At 37.8% G+C, this 27,989-nt stretch overlaps 1 protein-coding gene across 1 annotated transcript; it reads right to left on the bottom strand.

Annotated features, from left to right (window-relative positions):
- Positions 1–31: 31 nt before the first annotated feature.
- trmt1 (tRNA methyltransferase 1) lies at positions 32–27,632 on the bottom strand. The gene is made up of 17 exons (XM_037690560.1): positions 27,461–27,632; positions 27,404–27,414; positions 22,284–22,606; positions 19,740–19,929; positions 17,852–18,039; positions 16,217–16,332; positions 12,536–12,648; positions 9,808–9,956; positions 8,038–8,121; positions 7,752–7,821; positions 7,419–7,553; positions 7,164–7,249; positions 5,662–5,770; positions 5,459–5,535; positions 5,142–5,261; positions 4,311–4,425; positions 32–170 (listed from the first exon to the last, which is right to left on the bottom strand). Exons 1-17 carry the CDS (start codon positions 27,630–27,632, stop codon positions 93–95), a joined length of 2,136 nt encoding a protein of 711 aa, XP_037546488.1. The 3' UTR covers positions 32–92.
- Between the last annotated feature and the right edge of the window lie 357 nt (positions 27,633–27,989).

The raw sequence follows: 27,989 nt of genomic DNA, 5'->3' as shown, positions 1-27,989 counted from the left end.
CAAAGCAATCTGAGTGTAATGCATCCTGGCTGCACAATCCCAGTCAACTACAGAAATAAAATTGTTTAAAATTCAAACAAAGCTACAGGAAGTCATGCATGTATTTTATCCTCTCTCGTCTGTTCCACGTCATGGGAGTAGCAGCAGTCGTCTCCATATGTACAAGTTCCCTGAAAAAGTAAAAACAATAATAATATAGCAGCTTTGTTTTAAGATGTCAAGTTATTTATGTTTAGAGGTAACAATATCTTGAAAAATAAAATCCAAACTTTGGTTTTGTGTGTAAAACAGCTGCTTAAAATAAACTACCGGTAGGTATCAGTTCTACAGTTAACAAGGCAAAAAGTGTAAGCACCTTGTTAAATCAGTTTAGGTGGTGCTCCTACATTTTGTACAGGGGAGCAGCTAAAGGTAAGAATCTTAATTTGTCATTTTTCTTCCTGCAGTAAAAAAAAAAATGGTAGCATGTTTTTCCAAATACTGCTTGAGTTTAAAATGTTAGACTGTTGTGAATGTTGTGACAATCCTTGTAGGCAGCATCACGACAGAAGTTCAGCCTTATCAAAAGGAAAATGTATTCCCACCGAGTAAATTAGAGATTAAAACATTCAACGATTATAATTTAATCTGACATGAGACAAAACTTCCTCTCTATGTTTGTATATTTTAACCACAGCTACAGGAAATTAGAAAATTAATTGTTATTAAAGCCAAATACATTTATTTTGGCATAAAATGCAACTCACTTCCGCATTGGCTTTTGTACGTCTTAGACAAAAAAAAATTAAGTTTTCTTTTTCACTTCATATACACATTGCAAACTTTAAAAAATATATCCTGATGCATGCTCAATAATCCAGGTAGAAAAATCTAAAAAAGTTAAATCTGGTCCTCTGGACATTCAAAAAAACAAAAAGCAAATCAACAAAAAATGTACAAACGTTTCGTCTCTCATCCGAGAGACTTCCTCAGTCTGAGGAGCTGTATTCAGCTCAGTCTCTTAAATAGCACCGTCTCAGGGTGGATCAACCAGTTTTGCTGCTGACAACCAAAACCAGCTGATCACATGCTCAAGAAGGACCATCAGCATAACAATGGATCTTTAGCACACTGATGGCTGTTTACTGTTCACAGAGGGCTGAGTGATACTAGCAATCACAGCATTGTAAGAGGGGGACAGTTGAACCCGGAGGCCTCCACCCCTGTTTAATGATGGACAATTTCTTTTCACAAAGATGGCCTCCTTTACTCCTCTCTCAAACCATCGTTCCTCTCTATCCAGGATGTGAACATCTTCATCCCTGAAAAGAGTGACCGCTGGCCTGGAGATGAGTGTAGACCGCAGAGTCCTGGCCTGATGATGTTGATCTTCTGTGCTGGGCCATTCTTTTGGCCAGTGGCTGTTTTGTTTCCCCGATGTAAGACTGATCACAGCCCTCCTGACACTGAACAGCATACACAACATTACTCTGTTTGTGCCGGGGGACTGGATCTTTGGGATGAACCGTAATGTATTTTGGGGTTTAAAAGCCACTGGGACGTTATGTTTAGGAAATAAACGTCTCAGTTTCTCTGATACTCCCTCAACATATGGAATGACCACTGGTCTGGGTCTGGGTTCCTCCTTTTCACCTGTTGGCTGACTGGAGTCCTGTTTGGGTTTCTTCTCTGCTTTCAGGAAGGCCCAGTTAGGATATCCACATTGCTCTAGAGCCTGTCTTGTGTGGGATTTCTCCTTCTGCCTGGCTCCTGAGCTAGTGGGGACGCTGTCTGCTCTGTGGTACAGAGTCCTGATGACTCCTAACTTGTGCTCCAAAGGGTGATGGGAGTCAAACTGCAAATACTGGTCTGTGTGGGTGGGTTTGCGGTACACCTCGGTTTGCAAATGTCCTCTATCAGAGACTGAGACCTCACAGTCCAAGAAAGCCAACTTGTCATTTTTTACATCTTCTCGTGTGAACTTGATGTATTTATCCACAGAGTTGATGTGGTCAGTAAAATGTTGGACTTCCTGAGATTTGATTTTAACCCAGGTGTCGTCAACATACCTGAACCAATGACTTGGTGGTGTCCCTGAAAAGGACGTCAAGCCTCTCTTTTCTACCTCCTCCATGTACAGGTTGGCAACAATAGGAGAAACTGGAGACCCCATAGCACACCCATGTTTCTGCCTATAATATTGCTCCCCATATGTGAAGTTTCAGCCTGCCTCAGCAATGCCAAACCACCACCTTCCAACATCAGTAGAGAGGAGAGGGATGCACTCACCACTCTTAGCAAGGACAAAAACATCATCATTCTCCCCGCAGACAAAGGAAGGTGCACAGTGATTTTGAACCAGAAAGACTATCATGAGAAGGTTATGACACTCCTTAGTGACTTAAACACTTATGAACCTCTGAAAAGAGATCCAGGAAGTGGTTACAAGAAAAAGTTAATAGATTGCCTGAAAATTTTGGAGCAGGACAAGGCTATTGACCGTTTTCTGTACCACAGACTGTACCCAGGGGAGGCCACACCTAGTCTGTATGGTTTACCTAAAATCCACAAACAATGTGCACCTTTAAGACCAATTGTTAGTATGATTAACTCTGTCACTTACAATGTTTCCAAATATCTGGCGTCTGTACTCATCCCTTTAGTTGGCAGCTCAGAACACCACATACAGAACACCATGGACTTTGTGGATAAGGTGAGGGATGTCATCATGGAGACTGATGAAACAATGGTCTCTTTTGATGTCACATCACTCTTTACGTGCATTCCTGTTGATGATGCAGTAGAGGTGGTCAGTTTAAGATTCAAATCAGACACCACTCTGAGCAGCAGGACCACACTTTCCACAGAACAACTGTGTTAACTCTTGAAACTGTGCCTGCAGTCAACTTACTTCACATATGGGGAGCAATATTATAGGCAGAAACATGGGTGTGCTATGGGGTCTCCAGTTTCTCCTATTGTTGCCAACCTGTACATGGAGGAGGTAGAAAAGAGAGGCTTGACGTCCTTTTCAGGGACACCACCAAGTCATTGGTTCAGGTATGTTGACGACACCTGGGTTAAAATCAAATCTCAGGAAGTCCAACATTTTACTGACCACATCAACTCTGTGGATAAATACATCAAGTTCACACGAGAAGATGTAAAAAATGACAGGTTGGCTTTCTTGGACTGTGAGGTCTCAGTCTCTGATAGAGGACATTTGCAAACTGAGGTGAACTGCAAACCCACACACACAGACCAGTATTTGCAGTTTGACTCCCATCACCCTTTGGAGCACAAGTTAGGAGTCATCAGGACTCTGTATCACAGAGCAGACAGCGTCCCCACTAACTCAGGAGCCAGGCAGAAGGAGAAATCCCACACAAGACAGGCTCTAGAGCAATGTGGATATCCTAACTGGGCCTTCCTAAAAGCAGAGAAGAAACCCAAACAGGACTCCAGTCAGCCAACAGGTGAAAAGGAGGAACCCAGACCCAGACCAGTGGTCATTCCATATGTTGAGGGAGTATCAGAGAAACTGAGACGTTTATTTTCTAAACATAACGTCCCAGTGGCTTTTAAACCCCAAAATACATTACGGCAAAGACTGGTTCATCCCAAAGATCCAGTCCCCCGGCACAAACAGAGTAATGTTGTGTATGCTGTTCAGTGTCAGGAGGGTGATCAGTCTTACATCGGGGAAACTAAACAGCCACTGGCCAAAAGGATGGACCAGCACAGAAGATCAACATCATCAGGCCAGGACTCTGCGGTCTACACTCATCTCCAGGCCAGCAGTCACTCTTTCAGGGATGAAGATGTTCACATCCTGGACAGAGAGGAACGGTGGTTTGAGAGAGGAGTAAAGGAGGCCATCTTTGTGAAAAGAAACCGTCCATCGTTAAACAGGGGTGGAGGCCTCCGTGTTCAACTGTCCCCCTCTTACAATGCTGTGATTGCTCGTATCACTCAGCCCTCTGTGAACAGTTAACAGCCATCAGTGTGCTAATGATCCATTGTTAGGCTGATGGTCCTGCTTGAGCATGTGATCAGCTGGTTTTGGTTGTCAGCAGCAAAACTGGTTGATCCACTCTGAGAAGGTGCTATTTACAAGACTGAGCTAAATACAGCTCCTCAGACTGAGGAAGTCTCTCGGATGAGAGACGAAACGTTTCTACATTTTTTGTTGATTTGCTTTGTTTTGTTTTTTTGAATGTCCAGAGGACCAGATTTAACTTTTTTAGATTTAAAAAATATATATATATTTTTTTTTTAAAAAGGTCTTGCACCCACTTTGTGGTAACAAGAATCAAGTTGATAAATCTGACCTGTTTGAACTTCTTGCAGGGAAAGTTCTTGAGCTCAGCAGAGTCGGTGATCTGGTTCTTCCTTTTGTTCTGGTACTTCTTCCTCTTGTCCTGCAGGTTTGAAGCGATACCACCACTGGAAGAAAAAACAAACCAGTGAACTGCAGACCAACAAGGGAGAGAAAAATAAATGATCGCAGGAAGAAGACAAAAAAGTCAAAATTACAGATGCAACAAACATGTTTAAGCTTAAAAATGTGCAACGTGTAATAATTACCGTAATTTCCGGACTATAAGCTGCTACATTTTTCACACTTTGAACACTGAGGCTTATACAATGCTGCGGCTAATATATGGATTTTTTTTTTTTTTTAATTATTATTTTTTGACGGGCTAAAGAGCTGCATGCCGCCAAAACATTTAGCCTCGTCACGGCTGGGCGCTCACATAGCTGCCCCGTACATGTCTCTTTTTTTAGCGTGGCCCTAAAGCTCCATCATATGTTACAACTTGGACACCTGCAGCTTATACACAAGTGCGTACGATATATATGTACAAATTATTATTTTTTCTTTTTAAAGTTGGTGGGCGTGGCTTGGGGTGCTCAATAGTCCAGAAATTATGGTATAGCCAAACATTATCTTTTAAATTTAATTGAATTTAATTTCACTTGTCATCCAATCAGCTGCAGTGACGTAATCTCACTGACAATAAAAAAGGTTCAGAAGCATCAATCCTTTGAACAAACAACATGTTTAATATCAGATGAAGCGTGTGTATCTGGCTGTGATGGATTAGCACCGGCACTATGAGCATCATCAGTTTGTAACCGTTATTTATTTATTTATTTACCCTGTTTTGGCTCGAGCTTTGGGTCCCCAGAAGGCCTGAGGATTCTCCTGGAACCTGGTCAAATGACGTTTACGAGACTGGGGGTTGGCATCCTCTCTCACTGTGAAACACGCCTCCAGGCTACACACACAAACAAGTTGTCCAACAATAAGGTTAGAATAAAAAAAAGTTTTAATGAGTAATGATAGACATGAAAACAACTTCACAAAAAACTAGTTTCCACGTTTTGTTTGTTTAATATAGTAATAAACATCTTTTCAGCTGTTATTAAACGGATTGTGTGTAAAATGAAGCGTGGTGATGTGGACTTGTCTCACCTGGGCTCAGCAGAAAGGATCTTGAACGCAGGACTAGTCGGGGACAACTTCTCCCGCTTCACAGGGTTTGACTTCTCCTACAGCAAATAAGCAAAAAAACAACACAAGTTAATGAAGCACTGATTTCTGCATTTGTCTCAACCAGCGACAGCAGAAACGAATCAGGTTTCTCAAAAGATAACTTGGGCGTCTTTCAGATTTACCCAGCACCGCATGACGTCCCAGATGGTTGCAGGAGGAGCGTCTGTTTTTATGGCGTTTTTACAAGCGTGAGAGAGAGAAACTCTGTGACCTGCATGAAGCAGAGCAGATCTGCACACACAAAGAGGCCGAGTACGTTAATTCAGTCGGAGACAAACGAGACAGACACGACTCGCTGTTCTTTTGCTTTTTCATTTATTAATGCTTTTAAAAGAAACAAAACAAATTCATTAAAACGAAGAAAGAAAAAAACAGTGAAAGAAGAAGATAATTCTTATATCTGCCCCTTGTTAAAAAAAAATAATAACTACAAAAAGACATCAGCCGTTATTCACATGGTATCAGACTTTCCTAACAATTTTAACTTAATCATCTTTTTAAACATATAAATTGTTTTAGAAATTTTTATGGTGATATTAATATTCCCTGGATTACGCAGCGCTCCTTCTAGTTCTAAATGAAGGTTTTACAAACATTTCCATTCTCTTAAGGTTATAACAACTCTTTTTTAACAAATTTTAATTGAATATTTGGGGGCAATATTTTTTATGAGCTTTATACACGATGTAAAATACTATTTAAAACCAAATCATAAATTTTTTATAATTTCAACTGATGAAACAAGATATTTGTTGGGTGTTCATAGCACTTCCTGCTAATAATTCTTATAGCTCTTTTTTGTAAAAATAAAAATAGGACTTCAATACAATAGATTAAAAATGGAACAATTATTACAATACATACAAAGCTTTGTCATTCAAAAACTATTTTACTTTATATAGTAATACAATTTTTTTGTTGTTGGTTTTTCCATGTCAGCTTCTCATCAATAACAACACCCAAAATTTTTATTTCATTAACTATGAATTTCAATACTGTCAATTTAAATGGGACTTCAGTAATTTTATTTCTATTACTAAATATCATGTAGTTTGTTTTGTTCCTAATTGAATGATAACTTATCAAGTTGGAACCGTTTGTATTTTTACTAATTCTGCCTGTATCATCTTTAACATTTGTTCAATATCTTCACACGAATAAAAAAAATGTATCATCTGCAAATCAAACACACTAATTTCATGTGTGTATCCATGTATGGGCAGCTTTTTTTGAGTCCCAGCTCACCAACTGTGTGTTTTTTTTCTTTCCTTGTCAATAACGCTGAGATTTTCCAATAGTTTGCCTTTTTTTTTTTTGCTTATGATCCATGTTGTGACATCTTGGTGACGCCTTCATAGATTGTAATTGTTTTGGAGTCTCTGAACTTTGACAGCAAAGTATTTCCCCACCGTTAGAGAAGGAAATAAGCTTGAAATAGGTGACACACATCAGTGTAAAAACCAAATGAATGCCAGGTTTACCGAGTTCAATGCTTCAAAGCAGCATACTCGGTGTATCGTTTTGTTTTTTTACTCAAACTGCAGGCAGAGTAACGATGTGAGTAACTGGAGCTTAAGTCAGGAATGTTTCTCATTTCTTGAATGTGCATGTGACGATTGTATACCTGAACTGGAGCAGGGAAGGCGTGCTGCAGTGCATTGTGCTGCTCAGGTTGTCCACTGTGTAGTAAAGAGGAACATCTTCCAGCTCCTGAAACAAGCAAGACGTCAAGCGTCAGTATGGCAGAAAACAACTCGAGTTTTAGTCAGAAAACTGCTTGAAAATGTAAAATAACCCCCTCAATAAAATCAAACCATCCTCACACGAGTATTCTAACGATATCAAACGACGTCATGAGAGGACATGGAGAAATGAATACCTCGGTAACCATGCTGAGCATCCCCTCGATACGTTTGGACGTCCCAAATCTGGAAGGATTCCCCGACGTGGCGGCTAAAACCTTCTGGACGAATCCCAGGTCGTGAATGGACTCAGCCCAGATGGGACCGCCCAGCTGCAATAAATACATAAAAACACTGTTATCATCTATAGACAGACAATCACAAACGTGCAGAGACGATGGTAAACAAACTAAACCTTTTAAATAAATGAACACGATGACAAACTGCAGATCATAATGTTGGGCATCACGAGGATTGATTTGATTAAAAAGAAATCCGTTCTAAGGAATGTGCTGCATTCAGTGTCACACCTGATGTCTCTGTCCGCAGTGTTCACACTCCAGTCCAACAGGTGGTCCTGTGGCAACAGAATACTTCATCCTGAAATCACAAAATTCTACTTGACTGCACAACAACTAAAGCGGAGCCAAGACGTGCAGCGCCAACGGCCCTATTTTAAAAATTAAAAAAAGCTTCACATTTAACGAGTTCAAAAACATTAAAGTTTAGTTTCTCTGTAGTTTGACATTCCGCCCGGCTCGATGAGCTCGTCGCAAGAAAACCGCTCGGGCGCTGCTGCTCTGTGAGCGTTCTTACTGTTTCCCGTTGTCGATTCTTCTGCCCAGTCTCTGCAGGTGGAAAGAGCCGCAGCCGACGCAGCTGTACACCAGAGCCTGTTTGCTGCAGCGCAGGAAGAGGAAAGATTCAACCGGAGTGCTTGTTTATTAAAAACAATCTTTTGTGCGACACTGTAAGCACATAGAGAGAGCATAGTAACTAGATTTTATATGAATGATTATTACATGCACATGAAGCCTGTTTCAGCTCAGTTAACACACTCTGCTGATGTGCTTTTATTGTCTGAATGTTTATGAAGCATTCTTTTTTTTTTTCAGTACGATTTTCAGCATCTTTCTCATCCCACAGATTTTAACTTATTTCAGCATAAATCAAAACGTTCAGCTCGTTCAGGACAATCCTGCTGTGACTTTTGGTTTTGGTGCAACTTTAGCTTTTTAAAATATTTAGCCTTTTCTGTCACTTTTTTCATAGAAAATGAACTGAGCTCATTTTACATCCTTCAAAATCTTTAGATCTGTTTACAACCTTTTGCTGCTCCGTTCACATTTTGTTCTGCTTCAGCTTTTTTCAGCTTCCTTGTGCAAATATAAACTTTGTTTCCAGCTACTTTCAGCTCTTTTTTTCAGCTGTCTTATGCTCCTTTTAGATTCTTTCTGCTAACTACAACGTTTTTCTGCTTCTTCTAACTTCTTTCTGCTAATTTCAGCTTGTTATGCTCCGTTCAGCTTATTTATGCAAGTTTAGATTTTTCTGCTATTTCAGCTACTATTTAGCTGTTTTTTTCCTTTTTTTGCTAATTTTAGGTTTTTCAGCTAATTCTACATTTTTTGCACTCATTTCAACTTTTTTTAAGCCTAATTTGGAAAATAAATATGCTCCACTTTCTTCTGGTGATTTAAGATTTTGTTTATGCCTTTTTAGCTACTTTTCAGCTGTTTATTGCTAATTTCTGCCTTTTCAGATAAATTCCACTTTTTTGTGCTTATTTCAGCCTAACTGAGCAAACATGTTCTTTCTGCTCTCTTCAGCTGTTTTCAGATAAATTCAACTTTTTCATGGTAATTTAATTTTTGCTACTTTCAACATAATTAACTTATTTATGGTAATTTCAGCCTGCTATGCTCATTTCAGCATTTTTTTCTGCTATTTCAGCTACTATTTAGCTGTTTATGCTAATTTTAACCTTTTGATATAATTCCATATTTTTAGCTCATTTCAGCTCTTTCCACTTCCTTCTGGTAGTTTAAGCTTCTTTCTGCCTTTCCAGCTACTTTTTGCTAATTTCAGCTATTTTGGCTAATTTTCTAATTATGTGCTCAGTTCTGCTCATTTAAATCAAATTCAGCAAAAATGTGTTCTTTCTGCTTTCTTCTGCTAATTAAGACATGTTCTTACATTTCAGCTACATTTCAGCATGTTTTTAACTAATTTCAGCTGTTTTTCAGCAAGTTCTTCAGCAATAAGCATTTACACTGCATTTTTGTAGGAAATGCAGATTCTCTAGTTTAACTTTACCGTCTTCCTTCCTATTTATTGTACGTGTGGATGTTCAGTTGTTGATTTTTATTTTACCGTGAAGCACCTTGGTCAAGTTTAGTTGTTTTCAGATGTGCAAGATGTGGGGGACAGAAATATATTTGACCTTGGTCCTAATTTTTTCCTGACTAAGTTCTGCTGCTGCTGACTTTACCTACAGATTTTGGTTCTACAGCGACCCAGGTTAAGGATCATTTATCTTTCATCATCATACGGTATATCAATGTGTGTGTGTGTGTGTGTGTGTACCTCACTGAGTTTTTGACAGTAGCCTGTCCTGTGAAGACACGAACAAAGACCCGAATGTAAAAGTCGGCGCTGACGGACAGCAGTGGCTGGATGTATCGCTGGTACACATTCGCACGCTGGTCCAAACTGTGGAGGATGATACGAAGAGCCTGAAGAGAAAAAAATATAACAAAGACTGAAACAACAAAAGTATTCATAATTAAAGCAGTGTAATCTGTTAATGGCAGTAAAACTATTTTATGTGACGAATAAAAGTCTGAAATTTAAACAAATTTATAACTCTTGCTGTGATGGGATGTCTTATGAAAAATGATTCCAGTTTTTCTCAGTTAAGAAGGCAAATATTTACATCACTGCATAATCTAAAGCACCATTTTGTCCTTTTATAGCTAAATGTATCCCATTTATTACACCGTTTAGATTTGCAGATTTCAAGACAAATTTCTGAACCGAGTTCTCGTGCAGTCTATGGTTCGTTTGCTAAGGTGGATTAGTTGTGACAGCCATCTTGAATTGGGCTGACCCTAAAAGTTAGTTGTAGATGTGCATCCAGTGATTATATTATGGGCATCCGATAGACCGTTAAACTCAAATTGAGTGAATCAGAGGGACGTTCACTGCCCTTGGTGTTCACATCCAGCTTAAACAATGGTGGCTGAGATGCTAAAGCACATGGAAAATGTTTTGATAATGGAAAACTGGGTTCAACGTAACTAATATTGCCATTAAGTGTTCGTTAAACGCAGTCTTTGCAGCCAGTTTCTCCATGTATCAACACTCTGATGTCGGGTGTTTGTGTCAAAGTTGTTGAGTCTAATTATAACATGCGCAACACATTCTGAAAGACATAAGAGAGAAGGAATGGAATCAAATCTTTGACAAAAATCAGCTGAAGGGTAAAACAGCTAAATATTTGGAATGATGATTCTACCAAAGCCTGTCAAACATTTCACTGAACCCTCAGAAAATCTTGTAAAAGCATGTCAGCTTTCATCAAGAGCTTTAGTCTGAATAACCATCTGCTGAAAATGCACAACTATGAGTGTCTCAAACAAGTACCCGTACTGAAATCTAAGGGATCATCACTTTAAACCTGCCCGGAGAAGAAACTTGTGATCTGAATGTTTATGAAGCATTCACACTATTGGGATCCATTTTTCTTTTGTACGTTTTCAGAATCTTTCTCGTTCCACATTTTTTGTGCTATTTCAACACATCATAAATCAAAACATTCAGCTCGTTCAGGAGACGGGTGCTATGACTTTTGGTATTGGTGCAACTTTAGCTTTTGAAACATTTAGCCTTTTCTGCCATTTTTCCCCTCATAGAAAATGAATTGAGCTCATTTTACATCCTTCAAATCTTTAGATCCGTTTACAGCCTTTTACAGCTCCTTTCACGTTTTGTTCTGCTTCAGCTTCTTTCAGCTCCCTTGTACAAATTTAAACTTTTTTTCAGCTTCTTTCAGCTAATTTTCAGCTGTTTTGAGCTTTCAGATTCTTTCTGCCAACGACAAATTTTTTGTGCTTCTTCTAACTTCTTCTTGCTAATTTTAGCTTGTTATGCTCATTTCAGCTCATTTATGAGTTACAGCTTTTTCTGCTATTTCAGCTACTATTTAGCTGTTTTATGCTAATTTTACCTTTTTCAGCTAATTCCACATTTGTTGCACTCATTTAAACTTTTTCAGCCAAATTCAGCAAAAATGTGCTCTTTCTACTTCCTTTTGGTAACTTAAGCTTCTTTCTCCTTATTTTAGCTACATTTCAGCTGGGTTTTGTTTACTAATTTCAGATTTTGTCAGATTTTTCAACTTTTTGATGCACATTTCTGTTTGTTTATGGACAAGTGTGATCTTTCTGCTTTTTTCTGCAAATTTAAGCTTGTTCTACATTTTCAGCTACCGTTTTAGCATTTTTAGCTAATTTCAACTGTTTTCTGATAAATTCAAGTTTTTTTGTGGTAATTTCTGCTACTTTCAGCCTAATTAACTTCGTTATGCTAATTTCAGCTTGTTATGCTCCTTTCAGCTTATTTATGCTAGTTTAAGTTATTTAAGCTACTATTTAGCCGTTTTATGCTAATGTTAGCTTTATCAGCTAATTCCACATTTTGCACTCTGTTGAAATCAGGTCGCTCTTGTAAATGAGTCCTCGAGGCTCAATGGGATTTACCTGTCTAAATAAAGGTTGAATGAATGCACTCCTTTCAACTTTTTTCAGCCTAATTCAGCAAAAATATGCTCTCTCCACTTCATTCTGGTAATTTAAGCTTTCTGGTTTTTTTAGCTACTTTTCAGCTGTTTTTTTTCTTCTTCCAGATAATCTCCACTTTTTGGGTCTCATGTATTTTTCTTTAATCCTAATTGGGCAAATATGTTCTTTCTGCTTTCTTCTTCTAATTTAGGCTTGTTCTTCCATTTCAGCAACCTTCAGCATGCTTTTAGCTAATTTCAGCTGTTTTTCAGTAAGTTCTTCAGCAATGGGCATTCACACTACATTTTTGCAGGAAATGCAATTTCTCTCCTTGTTATTGTTAACTTGTGTTCGGAGGATTTTCCCACAGAACTCAGCTTTTAGTTTTACAGCTAGTGACTCACACGGCCATCTATTGAGTCCTGAATGAAAAGATTAAGCCAGTGTGAATGTGAAAATGCTGGCATGTCTGTGCATGTACCACATGTTCATTTTCACATTTCTGAGAGTGTATGTGTACTCTGTGCCCTCACCATCTCATGACAATACTTGGCTTTGAGGGAGACCGAGCCGTATTTGCTGTAGCATGTTTCTCCACTGTTTCCCGCCATCACGGCCATGTCTGTACACGTTACACACAACAGACCTGAGGGAGACACAAACACACAGTGGGTGATGGCTGAAGACTAAAAGAAAAACTACATGCAACAGCAAAGGTCAAACATGACTTAGTACATTTTTTTTTTCCTTTCGGCTTCGAACTAAGTCGCACGAAGACTTGGTTATTGTTTTTATGCCGGATGTCCTTCCTGATGCAACCACAGACCACCGAGCTACCACAGCCCTCTGTGTGGAGCAGGGAGCTGACACATAGAGCACCCGGGGGAGCAGATGGTGGGGGTTAAGGGACTTGCTCAAGGGCCCAGAGTGGGGTAAATGAGGGTGGAGGCAGGTGTGGGTGCTTCACTTTTCCCACCCACATTGTCAGTCCAGGGGCTCAAACCGACGACCTTCCAATAACAGGTTCACCTTCCCTAACCTCTGCGCCACCACTCCCCATGACTTAATATGATCATGTTTGGCCTAATTCAACACTGATTTCTCAACTCAACTCAACTCAACTCAACTTTATTTTGGTAAATTAGCATTACAGAAAAAGGAAAACAATATAGACTACTTTTTGACAAATCAATAATTTACCAAAAAAGGAATAGGCTGAAGCCGAGGCTTATACTTGCCTACCCTGTTCATAGACTCAGCAGTCTTCAATAATAAAATATATCTACTGTCCATATATATACATACATTACATATACACATATCTATATAAAAATATGTCTGTGTATATGTATAAGCATACTTACATTACATACATACATTGTTAAACACTACATATATACATCTACATAACAGTATAAGCTTTTATAATTTTACCTTTTATGGACCTTTTAAAGCTCAACAAAAAAGCACATAATTTGAGTTCATCATTCAATTCATTCCACAATTTCACACCGACAACTGAAATGCATCTAGATTTTACTTTACTTTTCTCTTTAGCTTGTTCAAATATTAATAAACCTCGTAAATTATAATTACTCTCCCTTAACTTAAATAATTTCTGAATCCCAGAAGGAAGACTTTTATTCACTGCTTTATACATTATTTCCAGTATTTTTATATTTACAATGTCATTAACTTTTAAGGTGTTACTTTGAATAAAAAGTTTATTAGTTGGTTCACAATATCCCACTTTATTAATAAGCCTAATTTTATGGCAATTAAAAAATGTTTTGGTGGAAGTTTATCATTAACTTTTATAGACAGTCAGAAAACTGCACTAACCCATTTTAAGAGACAGTAAAGTTACTAAATACAGAAGATATCAATCACAAACAGCTTCTTGGTACTGAGTGGACTTCAGATAACAGGAATTTATGGTTTTTAAACACATTGACATGCGACAAAATGCTCCTTAGTTTGCTTGTTTAGGGTTTCTCAAAGTGACATTTAGAAGCAGACTACAGTCTTTTCAAAGCAGAAAACTTTTGTTTCCATATTGAAATAGCAACTATCCTCAAGACAGATGCTTTTCTATAGTTTAAAGCCTGGAAATGTTCCCATTCCATAAAAATTGTATTATTTATATATTTAAAACAAAGATAAATCCATTAAATTCCATCTTAAGCAGCTTTCTGAAAACTTGGGCCACAATGTCTTCTATTTAAAAGAGGAAATTGCAAAAGGTTCAGTCTGGGTTGATCGAGCCGCGATGTATTCACTGGCAATGGCAGCAAATGTTTTATACTACAGATTACAGAAAAAAATTATTGTAGCGGCTTTAAAAAGGAAATGGCAAAACAATTGCCTTTTTCCACCTAGTTTTAATTCTGAATTGCAATAAGTAACATTACAGGCACTCTAACCATATTTACATAAATACCGTATTTTCCGCCGTACAAGTCTCTCCGGCAAATAACTAGGCCTGTAACGATTATAAATCCAGCTGGGCGATTAATTGTCTCAGAAATTATTGCGATAAACAATAAAATTGTTTGAAATTTTACAATAATTAGTAATTATTGTCAAATTTAAGAAGAAATGCTGGTTAATTTGTTTTGAGTGTAAAACATTTTTTCGACCACCGGATGGCAGTACAAGACAGTTTGAACCAAAGGATGGATAGTGAGGGAGTGAGCAGTGAGTCTCTCTAAGAAAAATGGGAGGGAAGCCCCTTGACGTGACATGGGCTGTTTCTCCTTCCTTTCTTTGGTTCTCAAAATGGCGGACGCTCGGTGTGGTTTGAGCTATTTAGCATAGCATTTTTCACACAAAGCTTTTAATAAAAAATAAGAAAAATCAGTAAACAAGTTCTCAGCTTCTTTTTGCAAAGAAAAACTTTTTACACAAAGGCACAGGTTTCAACCGTGAATTTTGGAGCTTCGACAAGACGGAGGGTTTATTCCGAGGTCGGCCTGTTAGCTTAGCTCGTAGCTTAGCTTCTCAGCTTAGCTGCTTTTAACGATCCAAAAATGTGATTTTGGATGGTTAAAACAGATTTTAAAGAAAAAATAGAAAGGGAGGGGTCAGTGAAGCGCACCGGAGTTGAGTCTTTTATCATCCAGTGTCTTGAGTAGAAAGAGAGAGACACGAAGAAATGATAAATCCGATAAATGAAAATAAGGTCGATAATATTCATTTATCATGCGATTAATTGATTTATTGTTTATCGCGACAGGCCTACGAATAAGTCACATCAGTCCAAAAATGTCTCATACAGTGGGAAAAAAACACAAGTCGCTTCACCGTATATAAGTTGCATTTATTATGCGTCACCGCTGACCCCAAGGAAACGTGGGCCGGTGTTGTGCCAAAAATTGATTGGCTGCCAAATGGCGGCCGCGGGAGTGTGCACGGGAGGATTTTAACAAGAATTTAACAAGATTAACATTTAAAAACAATTATTTGTTTGCTCGAAATTATAACAAAGGTGTGTCTCAGTTTAACTTTTCCTTAATAAATGCACTTTAATGGTCAAAACAGTTTAATTTCATAAATAGATTGGTGGCTGCGGGAGCGCGTAGAGGGAGAACTCACTGTGCATTTCTTTGAAAATTTCAGGAACAACATATAAAAGCCTAGAGGGCCCTCTAGCGGCTGCAACTGGTTATGTTCACTGGTTCATATCTATGAATGAACATTTTAAATGTCAGTCAAAAATTGGGTTTTAAATACGGGGGAAAAAAAACATATATTAGTCATTTCAGTGAATAAGTCGCAGGACTTGCAAATGTATGCAAAAAGGTGTGACTTATACGCCGGAAAACACGGTACTTTTCCTACCAAAAGGTTCAGCAGTACACATTTAGATTAGAAAAAGACTAGTGTTGCAAACCAAGTTTGTAAAATTGATCAATATAATTTAAAGTTTGCCAAGATTGTAGAAACTTTATTTTAAGTAAAGGAATAATCCAGAATTTTTCTGCATAATTTGGTGGAGATTGGTATTAAATTCTTAAAAACAACTACAGTATTAAAAATATGGCTTTTTATCCTGCTGTGTATCATGTTACTTAACCCTACACAAGCAGGTTACCTTATTCTTTATGTACAAGTACTATACTTGCTGTTGTGACTAGCTTTCTAGCTCAATTTGTAGTGTTTCAAATTCCTGGCATGAAACCAAAGTGTGATGATCGTCAGATTGAAGTACCCACCTCCCTCACTGACAGCCTGCACAGCAGCATCCAGAAAAGTTGCAGGGCTACCGTAGGGGTCCAGGTCAATGACATCATATCGCTCTTTCTTCCCTCGCATGTCATACATCAGCATGCTGGGCACCGAAAGAGATGAAAGAATAAGAATAATGAACAAATGTGTTCAAGCAGCTGCTGAAACATAAATGACGTCAGCAAACAGCTGAAGTGAGACGAATGAGAAGATGAAAATAGAGAAATGGCATTTCCTGCAAAAATGCAGTGTGGATGCTTATTGCTGAAGAATTAAGAGAAAAACAGCTGAAATTAGCTAAACCATGCTGAAATGTAGCTGAAATTGAAGAACAGGCCTAAATTATAAAAATAAAGCAGAAAGAACACATACTTACTGAATTAGGTTTAAATAAGCAGAAATGAGCACAACAATTAGGAAATTAGCTACAAAAGCTGAAATTAGTAAAATAAAACTGCTGAAAAGTAGCTGTAAACGCACAAAAGCTTAAACAACCAGAAAGAAGCAGAAACAGCTGAAATGAGCTGAAAAATGTGGAATTGGTTGAAAAAGCTAAAATTGGCATAAAAACAGCTAAATAGTAGCTGAAATAACAGAAAAAACTTGAATTAGCATAATCTGAAATTAGCAGAAAGTTAATTACATTGAAAGTAGCAGAAGAAAACACAAAAAATTTGAATTTATTTGAAATAAGCTGAAATCAGCTAAAAATGCTAAAAAGGTAGCTGAAAATGTAGAACAAGCTTAAATTAGCAGAAGAAAGTAGAAAGAACACGTTCAATCAGACTGAAAGAAGCCGAAATGAGCGCAAAAAGTGGAAATTATCTGAAAGAAGCAGAAATTTACAAAAAACTGCTGAAAGGTCACTAAAAAGGCAGAAAAATGCTTAAATTACCAGAAGGAAGTGGAGAGAGCACATTTTTACTGAATAGGGCTGAAAAAAGTAGAAAGGAGTGCAAAAAATGTGGAATTAGTTGAAAAAGCCCAAATTAGCAGAAAAACAGCTAAATAGTACCTGAAATAGCAGAAAAAGTTAAAACTAGTAGAAATAAGCCAAAAGGAGCTAAACAAGCTGAAATTAGCAGAAAGAAGTTAAAAGAAGCACAAAAATGTTGTAGTTAGCAGAAAGAGTCAGAAAGGAGCACAAGACAGCTGAAAAAAAAACCAGCTGAAATAGCTGACAAAAGTTAAAATCTGCACAAAGAAGCTGAAGCAGAACAAAATGTGACAGGAGCAGTAAAAGGTTGTAAACGCATCTAAAGATATGAAGGATGTAAAATGAGCTCAGTTCATTTTCTATGAGGAAAAAAAAAGTGGCAGAAAAGGTTAAATATTTCAAAAAGCTAAAGTTGCACCAATACCAAAAGTCATAGCACTCTTCTCCTGAACGAGCTGAACGTTTTGATTTATGATTTGTTGAAATAGAACAAAAATTATGGAACGAAAAAGATGGAGAAAAAAGATCGACTCGAGAAAATAAGAAAAGACACATTCAAAACAAGCGCTTGCTTGAATGTGTGAATGAAAAATATTAACAAGGTGCATAAATGTCAGAAACTGTGCGAAATTATTTATAGTTCAAAACAAAGTTGAAGACAGAAAGACGCGCTGATCAGTCCTACCTGGCGTCCATGCAGCTGGCCTCAATCAGGTGGCTGACTCGGTTGTACTGAGCGTTTCTTGCAATCAGCGCTGCTGCTTTGGAGGAGAAATCATTGGCGGTGATGCTCTGCACGCCGGGGACTTCAAGAGCAAAACGCACCGAGCGCAAACCAGAAGCTGCCAGACCCTCCAGGATACGGAGCCCTTGCTAAAACCACAAGGAAAGATTTATTCATCAATGAACTATAATTCTGTTCATTTTCACAGAGCTGTGTGCTTCACTGTTATTGCCAGCTAAACACTGAAAGCACAGTTTGTAGCTGAATAAGTACTATACAAAAGATTTGATCTGAAATTAGAGACTTTTAAAAAACAAATAGAACTCGAATTTCACAATGAAGTGAAAAGTTGCTAAAACTGCTCCCAGAGCTGCAGTTAACAGCACACTGACGTCAGCTTAATGTGAGGGAACGCATTTTATTTTTACCATTTTGTGTCTTTTGATTCAAAATATGTATAAAAGTATTAATTAAACCAACTTCAAAGCTGCAGAAAAGTCCATCAAATTAACCAAAAATACATTTAAAAAGTTGACAATTTTGAAGTGTTTAACGCTGCCTTTATCACAAGTTAGATTTTTTTTCCTCCAATATAAAATGATCAACTCAACTTGCATACCAAAAAAAAAAAGATCTTTACACTAAATTCTATAACAAGGACATAAACTACTCAAGAAAGCAAAAAACCAACAGGTCCTCGAATTTAATGGACATCGTAGTCCAGGTCGATTCAACTGGCAGCCCAGGGGCCAAATCAGACTCGTGGATGTGCTCAGTTCGGTCCACCAATGTGTTCATTTTTAAATAAAACTAGATTTTAAAACATAAAACAAACTTACTTCATGACAAAAGAGGAAATCAGGAAGGAGGAACGCGACTCGTTTCTTAGAAATTTCACAAGAAAAGCACCTAAACAATTATTTGTTTCCTCATAACGTTTGCTTGATGAATGCACTTTAATGGTCAAATTAGCTGCATTTCTTCGGGGCGGTGCAGCTGGTTTGACAGTCGGTCGAAGCAGCAAGCAGAACCAAGTTGGGGGATAAGCCGATTGTGTCATTAAAAGCTGGTGAAGATTCTCAGTCATCCAGGACATGGTAAATTCCAAAACGTTCAAGAAAAAAAACAATAAAGTATAATAAATAAAGTCCAGTTATTTTTGTCTTGAACTTTTTTGAATTTGTCATTATAGCTACGTTTACCTATTACATGATACAACGGCATGCCATACAGCTACTACTACTCTGCTGCCATCAAGTGGCTGAAAGTGGTACTGCTCAGTTTTTTTTTCAGTCAGAATGAATGAAAACAGTCACATCTCAGCCAAAAATTGGTTTATAAATATGGGAAAAAAATCCATAAATATGTTGCTTCGGCCAATAAGTAACAAGGCATGAAAATTATACAAAAAAGTGTGATTTATAAAGCAAAAAATATGGTAGTTGAGTAGCCCTGTCACAGTCAGTTTCATGAAATTGTCCCACTGTCTCTCATTACCACTTGAGGCCACTAAAGTGTGAAAACACTTGGTAAATCATTATCCTGAACAACGATGGAAGCCGTCATCGAAAGAGCTTCACACTTGAACCAGCCTGTGTATTTTTGGAACAGGAAGCCACGGTGGAAATCAAACCACTCACTGCGACACTCCTACTGATTCACTTAAACTACAGGATCCCACGTGCAGCCGTCATCGAGCCACTGGTTCAGTTTACTACAAGCCACAGTGGTAAAGATTGACCGATTTGAACTATAGTTTTTAGTTTCTTCGCATACAGTAAAGAAATCAATAAGATGTTTGTAATCCAGTAATCGTGCGTGCTTCACTATAAGAACCAGTCGTACACACCTCACACTTTTCCCCTACTGTTGCAGTAGCTTTGGGTTCCTCTGCACCAATTTTCTCTTCGGTCTTTGTGTCGCCTTCATTCGTCTCCTCTGACAGAGACACCACAACCTTTTCTTTTTCTCCAGGCACCACCACCTTCACTCCACGCTGAGCCAGCAGATCTCTGGCAAACTCGGTGATCACAGCACATCTAGAAACGAGGAAAGAGTAGTTTTTTCTGCTCTTTTACTGTGGATATAAATGGAGATAAATAACACGAGACAGTTTGTTTCTCCCAGCATGAGTTCCACAATTCTCTCCGTACAAGTGGTTCAATAGTTCTTCTCCTTGTTGCTTTTAAAGGATCATGTTGTTAAAAAGGTCCGATGCCCTTCAGGCGACCTGAAGATAAGTTACCGAGTGACTTTATGAAGAAAATGTGGCAGTTCTAAAAGCAGTGTTCATATTTTCTTAAAAATACTCTTTCCACTTACATTTCAAAGCTAAAATCTCAAGTGATTAATTACCGTAGTGTCATGGCTGCCAAAGCTGGGATCGAGACCCCACTGTGGGTCATGAAACTTTAAGTGGGTGGTTCTAATTCCCAGGTATCAACTGTGACATGTCCTTATCATTTATGTTAATGTGTGTCTAGTTAATTCATTTGCTCTCTCCCTAAACAGCTGATTGGCTGGAAGTGGTTTAAAAAGGTCGAGCTCCGCCTGCTGGACGAGCGAGGGAGGCCAAAGGATAGATGTTGGCCTGATGGTGGTTGGCTTTTCTCTCCAGCCTCGCTCCTGCTCCTGTCAGAGATGCCAGTTATTGCACCTTGTCACTGATTTGTTGAGCTATTTGTTGTTGGGACTGGGAGTTACCGGTTTAGTTTGTGTTAACGGTTTTTGATTTTAGGGTTAGTCCTCGGACCATAGGGCGAGGGGAGTGGCCCGAAATCCGACGACCAACTGCTGGCTGGTTCCAGGCTTCTCTCTCTTTTGGTTTGTTTTAATCAGTTGACATTAGGAATGTGCGATATGGCATAAAGTTCATATCACGATATGTATTGTGAAGGGTGGCGATAACGATATATATCGCAATATGTTTTTGATATAAAACTTGCTAAAAAAAAGCATAGGGTGTCCTTTTGCCATTATATATTTTGAATTAAGAAAATTCCACAACTAGGTCCAGAGAGTTTTTAAATAATAAACAAATCAAGTATTGGGCTTCTTGCTTGTAGTGCAAAACAGTGCAAAAGTTATCAAATGTAGTTTTAGCCATATGTTTTAAACAGAAGAATATGTTGTTAACTCTTAACAGTTTCCAGTCTTACTTAAGAAATGAACAGCAACAGAGAAGCATTTTACATTGAAACAATTCACCCTCCAACCCTCTAGTGGGCGCCTCCTGCTTTAAGGGGAGCTGACACAAAATGAGTCTGTGGCTTTGACCAGAGGGTCTCGCAGTAAAATCACACAACACAGCGTTCCTTTCACAGATCAGAGAGCAGGTTTCTCTAAAGCTGACCAACACTTACTTTAACTTTCGACGGAAAAAAATATATAAATTTTGACGGAACACAACGTTTTGCGCATGCGTCCGAATCCGGCAACACTACGGCAAGCCGGACGTAGTTAGCTTGCAGCTTAGCTACTTAGCCCTCGAAGAAAAGACTTCAACGCCACTTGCGCACAGTTTTCAACTCAAAAAAATAGCTTAAATCTGACAGCTCTGATTTTACACTTGAACACCACTTACTTTTTTTTTTGTTGAAAACTGTGCGTAACGATTAAACTGACAACTCTGATTTTACTTCAGACAGCATTATTGAAGTTAGCTGGTAGAAGACTGTTCTATATCGTAGGCTAAATTTCTATCGTTTCTACCGTGTACCATTTATATCGCGCATTCCTAGTTGACATATATGTTCAGGTGATTGATAAAGTTTTGGTCTAAACTGCAATTATCTGGGCATCATATGTTGAGCATCCTGCAACTTACTCCTGGACATATCAGGACCATAACATATTTGGGGGCTCGTCCGGGAACTGACATCTAGCTGGAGCATGTTCTGGAACAAGGTGCGGGTAAGACCAAGCCTGTTTGTGCTTATTGCAAAAAAAAAACCTGATCATGTTTGGCCCAACTGTTTCCTGCTTAATAAAAAAGGTGTGCCCTCTAAAGCAGTCCTGTTGGGTAAAAATTCCACAGGTGCTCATCACCTGCAATGTCGGAAAAACATTTTGTTTTTTAACAGTAGTAAGGGTAGTAGCAGAATTTGCATATTTAAAGTGACAATAAATGTAGTCACAGGCTTTTGTCACTCATTTTGTTGTTGGAAACTAAAAAGTTTGTAAACTACTCTCTTGGTGCTTTTCTCAATATGCCAGGCATTTTGCTACTGAACCATAGATGGTCTGATATAACATGCAACAGTCTATGAAGTAAATTACCACTCAAGAATCATCACTGAAGCATCAGTTGAACAGGATTACTTAACCTAAAAGATGCACAGGCTTGACAAGATTTTCAACACTAAAAAAATAACTAATGCACTAATTCACTTACGTTAAATCTCTGTTAAACTCCTGGACTGGGTTGTAAAACACCTCATTGGCACTAGGAAACAAAATGGCAGCCTTTCCCTCCCTGACTACAGTCTCTCCGGGTAACAGGTCCACAGCAGGTGTTTTTTCTGCACCACTTGTTGTCACCGAACCCGTCCTCGATGCTGGAGATTCAGCAGGTGTGCATGAAGGAGTGATGGTGGAAGCTTCAGGATCCATAGAGCTCAGCCTCCTGTGAGCAGCAGCAACACGCCACCAAAAAGCCCTTTGGACTGAACGAGAGGAGGAGGGAAGCAAGCGACGGGATACAAGCATAGAAGTAGTCTGCAGAAATACAAAGTAAAAAACAATGTAGATATGTCAAGAGATTGTGAGCGATTTGAACATAGGCAAAGAACAAACTATTTTTTCCCAGTGAATATTCTCTACAGAGATTATTTCCTGGCCAACATATAAAAATGCAACACATGTTTAAAATCATAAGGCAGCTCAAACTAAAGTGTAAAGTGTAACAGCTTTCAGCTACTCTCACATTGTGTATATTATGAATCATATTTTTATGTAAATGCAGCTGATAAAATGTGAAAATGCCCAAGTGTTTTAAGTTTAAGAGGTTGGGAATTACTCTATGAATTAGGCCTGTCATGATAACTAATATTGCTGGGCGATTAATTGTCTCAGAAATTATTGCAATAAATGATAATATTGCTTGAAAATTGACAACAGTTTGTAATTATTGTTAAATTTAAGAAGAAACGTTAGTTAATTTTTGTGTGTAGTACCTTTTTTAACCACTAGGTGGCGGTAAAAGACTGTTTGAACCGAAGGATGGATAGTGAGGGAGCGAGCATCGTGTCTCTTTAAGAAAAATAGGAGTTAAAATGGATTTTAAAGAGGAAGGGAAGGATCAGTGAAAAGCACCGGAGTTTAGCCTTTTGTCATCCAGTGTCCAGTAGAAAGAGAGAGACACAAAGAAGCAATAAAGCCGAAAAATGAAAATGATAATTTTCGTTTATCATGCGATTAATTGATTTATTGTTTATTGCGACAGGCCTACTATGAATGAAATGAAACGAGGAAGTACTCACGTTTACAAAAGATTCATTCATTAGATTCAATTAGATTTAATAGTTAAGAGGGGACACAAAGTCTTAGCTGCTGACAAGTGATTATATGTGAATTGACTTGTCTGTCAACAACAGAAACTTTTGAATTTCCACTAAAACTAAATAGAATTAGTGCAGTGCCATCGACTTGTTTTTCCTTTAAATGTAGCAAGTGTTTGTCTCAGCTAGTGGAAAAATTCAGCAAATATTGCACACAAGCTGCACAACCAGTACAGTAATAGTAGTAGGGTTGTCAAGTTTCAGAAATTAAAATAAAAACACTGACTGGACAGGGTGGTGCAGAGGAAAGGGAGCTTTTTTAATACAGCTAATATTTACAATAATACACTAATATCCATAATGTGCAATATAATTGTGAAATACTTGTATTTTTTACTTTCATAGTGCTATTATATCTATATTGCGTTACATTTTTTATTTTTTTAGTGTGTGTTTTTCTTAAGCATGTTTTTGCACTAAAAAAAAGAAGTGGCTCTTAATTTCATTGTACTTGCGTATAATGACAATAAAGGGATTCTGATTCTTCTGATTTAGTTGTGTGGCAGTTTCAACTAAAAGTGATGTCATCAAATAAAGTTCATCAAATTAACATTCACCGGACAAACATATTCAGACATGTGTTCGAAGAGGAAGAAAAACTTGAATTAAGTTTTGTTTTTTTGTGGTTTTTAATTAGTGCTTGACCACTTTCAACTTTTAGCTTTGTCTTTTGCATGCTAATGCAAAAGACATTAGACAAACTTCAGCTAATGTTTTGGTCCTCTAGCTATAATTTTAGCGACTTTTAGCTTTTATCTAACTTTATTTTGTATTTATTTTTAATTAGAATTTTGCAATTTTTAGAAAGACTTTTGTTACTTCTGGTTATCAGCTAACATTTAGCTAGTTTTGGCTTTTAGGTAGCTTTTGTTACTTTTATCTTTTAGCTGGTGTTTTGCTCCTTTTAGCGTTAACAACTCAGTTTTAGCTTCTTCAGCAAATTTCAGGAAAGAAAGTGGCATTCACACTACATCTTCTCACATTACCAACTTTCGCTTGATTGTGTTTGAAATCTGTTGTCACTTTAAATGAAAAAAAAATATGTTTAATCCAATTTAATGGACAAAAGCAGCTTAAACAGCTTAGTTACTACAATTAGTTTAAGTACATTTCTTTGTTCAATATCATTAATCAAAAATGATTCTTTCATTAGACGTAATCACTGACTCACGTGTTCGTCTGTGAATAGATTTACACTAGCATTTAAAAATAAAGTGTTTCTGTACAATTTAATAAAATAAGGAATCGTGACGTGCGAGACAAAAATGCGTTCCTTGTTAGAAAACAGACTAAAAACGTAAGCTGTTGTTACACCTTCACAAACTGGATATTTATTACCTGTCGGGTTTGTGAGACGTCCTGAAGTTGTACTCAGCAGATGTAAACTTCTTGTCAGTGGCTATGTTTGAGCTGCAGCTCACGCTAAATCATGGAAGCAGCCATGTTTTTTGAGCGACGCTACGGAAGCCGGTGAGGGTAGAAAGGACAAAATAAATGGACTCCTTTCCCCTTGTATAGCGCTCCTGTTTATCATATAACATTGAGGCTCTTCAAGACAAACATCTGAAAGTAAATTATTCCCAGACAAAATGAACAGAACGCCATTTAATTCCTTTTCACAATCACCATTTCCGTTTATCTCAAACATTAGTCTTTCATGGACAAACGATTGGACATTTCATGAGTAACAGGCTTTATCCACAACTTTCTTCTTCCTATCTAAACGAATAAATATTGTGAATATTTAAAATACATGTGTTTTTTCTAGGAAAACCTCCCATTTGAGATGTTATTAGTCTTAAGTTTCATTTTAAACATCCAAAATGGAAATATGAATATATCTGACATGATTTTTTTTTTAAAATTGTACAAAATTTTGTACAATTACAAAAACATAATCTTAACAAGGACAATCAGTATTTATACAAGTTAAAAAGTCATTTCTGACATGTAAAATTAGTCTACTGGCTAGCAACAATGTAACTGCAAATATTCATAAAGACATTTGTGATTTTTTTTTAACATGACGAGAGGCTATTTTAACGTAAAAAAATAATAGTTGTGTTTTAGATGTCTGAAATGTGATAACATCTACTTTTGAAATTCATAAGAAAAGCGACTGTTTGATTATATGTTACAACGGCCTGCCACAACTGTGTTGCCAGGACAAGTGGGAGATGTTCCATCATTCAGCAATGAGCTGAAGGCCTGAAGATAGAAAAAGCCACACAGTCTGTGAAGTAACTGCAAAAAAATCTACAATTGTGGTGTGTGGAGATAAGAAAATAAATAAAGAAAGAAGACTACAATAATTTCAGCTCACACACTAATAGATCCATAACATATTAACTAAAAGATGGTCTTAATGAGAGGAAGCCATGTAAGTGTTCCAACCTATTGTTTGTATCAAACTGTGACTACTGTTCAGTTCAATTCAACTCAATTCAATCAGTAGTTAAATAATCTTCTGATTTTGTTTTTAGTTGATATAGTTGGTTGGTTGTCAAATAAAATTATATATATAAATAAAAAGAGAGAGAGAAATGCAGTTTCATGCATTATTTCTATGAATGCTTATCATAATGAACTATACTTGGCGTTGTCATTCAACAAAATGACTAAACGACAAATCGACTCATTGTTTCTGCAAAACTCCTATTTATTTTTCTAAATTATATTGTAAAAGATCCCTTTGTGGAGGGACTAACAAAATCTGTTGGCCAAAAACAGTGAGATGAACTGGAGGAAACTTAATTTGAGATTTAAAAAGAGTCATAATTGTACATTTAAAAGCTGGCACTGATTTGAGAAGTGTTTAAATAAATGCAGTTGTTAATATAATTGGAGAATAGTTCACTTTGCATCACCAAACAAGTGTTTTGTTTTTTTCATTAAGAAACAGGAGAAGAGCTAAATTAGTAGATTCAGCTGACTTGAATTGAATCAGTTGTGCCGCTAGAAAAAAAAAATCTTATTTATTTTTGTACATTTTGAACAATGTTTAAAGTCAAGTTAAAGCACGAAACTTTCATCTCCATCCTAACTCACTGGTTTAGAATTTGCACACAGCCTTTTTGATTTTCAAGATGGTTTGCCCACCAACCCACCTGGCAATTTTAGAGATGGTTTGAAGAAATCCTAATTGTTGATGCAATTATTTGACAAAAAAAAAAAAAAAAAAAACAGTTTGTGAGTCTTGAAAACATACAGTTAATTGGTGTAGATATTTAATTCCCAAAGTACAACTCTCCCTGCCAAACAGTAAATTTTGCTCGTCACTTTGCCTCCGAAAAATAAAAAGTACAAATGTAGACCTGCCACTCATTATATCTGCATCTTAATGAAAAAAATAAATCAAAGTATGGGCTATAGTGATCAGTTTCGACAGATGTAGGTGTCTCTTGAGCTGAAAAAGCTCTCTGCTTGTTGGCTCATTGATTTTACCTGCAGCAATTCAGACTTCATTATACGTCTCAGCTATAATCAGGTTTTATATGAGCTGGCCTTTTCAGCTGCTTTTAGACAAACACTTTTCAGTAACAGGTTTTAAAATGTGTGCCTGCAAGGTGAAAATCAATCCCTGACCTCTTGATCTTTCATTCATCTTTACACCTGCACAAGACCCAACCTTAAAAAAACGAGACATTTATGATCATTCTTACTTAGAATCTCGTCACACTCTTTTGCCCACTGATTTGGTTGCAGCTCCCATAAAACGGGACAAAGATGTGATGTGACTCTGCTGTGTGCCCACATGCCCGAACATCTGGATGGGGGCGCTGTGACAATGAGTGCCCAGAGTAGCGTGGCGCTATACATCTGACACAGGAGAATTATAGAGTTAACAGTATTTGGCATGACAGGGAGAGGGAGCGGGGAGCGCAGAGCCGTGCGTGCAGTCTCATCCTGTTTGGTATTCACTGTGCGCAGCGCGTGGAGATCCCGGAGGGCTCACCTGGCTGGAGTCTAGACGCACCACCACACACACAAATAGAGGACAGTGGGATCGAACCTCCTGCACCCGGCGGTCCTTTTATAGCTGCAGGGCTGGGCAGGAGCGGGGACCAGTTCCACGGCCGCGGTGAGTGACTGGTGGGTGGGGCTCCGGCAGACACACAGTCGGGTCGGCTGGGGACGCTGCGCTCTGCCGGTCTACCTGCTTCCTGCGGCGCGTGGGCTCCCATCCGCCCGCTTCATCCTTCAAAAGTAATCCCATTACTTAACTAGTTTTTATAGTTACATTAATAACCCCATTCCCGCCAAATATTATGTTGCACTTCCCTGCCAAAAACTGTTATGATATATTTTTATTATTTTTTTAAACTTATCTACAGCTTTTCCAGAAAAAATAAAATAATCAGGAAAAACATTTTTTCTGACAAGAAGATAATGCATCAATATAAGACTTAAGTTACTGATGGAAAGCAGCTAACTAGATAATTACCAATGATTGATTACTGTGTGCCTTGTGGTAATTCCTTACTGCAGATCTATTGGCAAGATAATACCGACATTTCTTATCAAATCCATTCATCATACCG

This window comes from Nematolebias whitei, chromosome 16, assembly GCF_014905685.2.
Source record: "Nematolebias whitei isolate Nwh7 chromosome 16, NemWhi1, whole genome shotgun sequence".
Lineage (NCBI taxonomy): Eukaryota > Metazoa > Chordata > Actinopteri > Cyprinodontiformes > Rivulidae > Nematolebias > Nematolebias whitei.
The sequence above is the reverse complement of the archived record's forward strand: the minus strand, read 5'-3'. Positions and strand labels throughout refer to the sequence as shown.

What these genes read in the sequence shown, in the direction of transcription:
- trmt1 (XM_037690560.1), bottom strand. Translation starts at nt 27,632, where the DNA reads ATGGGAGCCCACGCGCCGCAGGAAGCAGGTAGACCGGCAGAGCGCAGC. An exon ending in GAGTTTAACAGAGATTTAAC is followed by an intron (nt 19,930 to 22,283) that starts GTAAGTGAATTA and finishes CCTCGTTTCTAG; the next exon opens with ATGTGCTGTGATCACCGAGT. An exon ending in CCAAGTATTGTCATGAGATG is followed by an intron (nt 9,957 to 12,535) that starts GTGAGGGCACAG and finishes TTTTCTCTTCAG; the next exon opens with GCTCTTCGTATCATCCTCCA.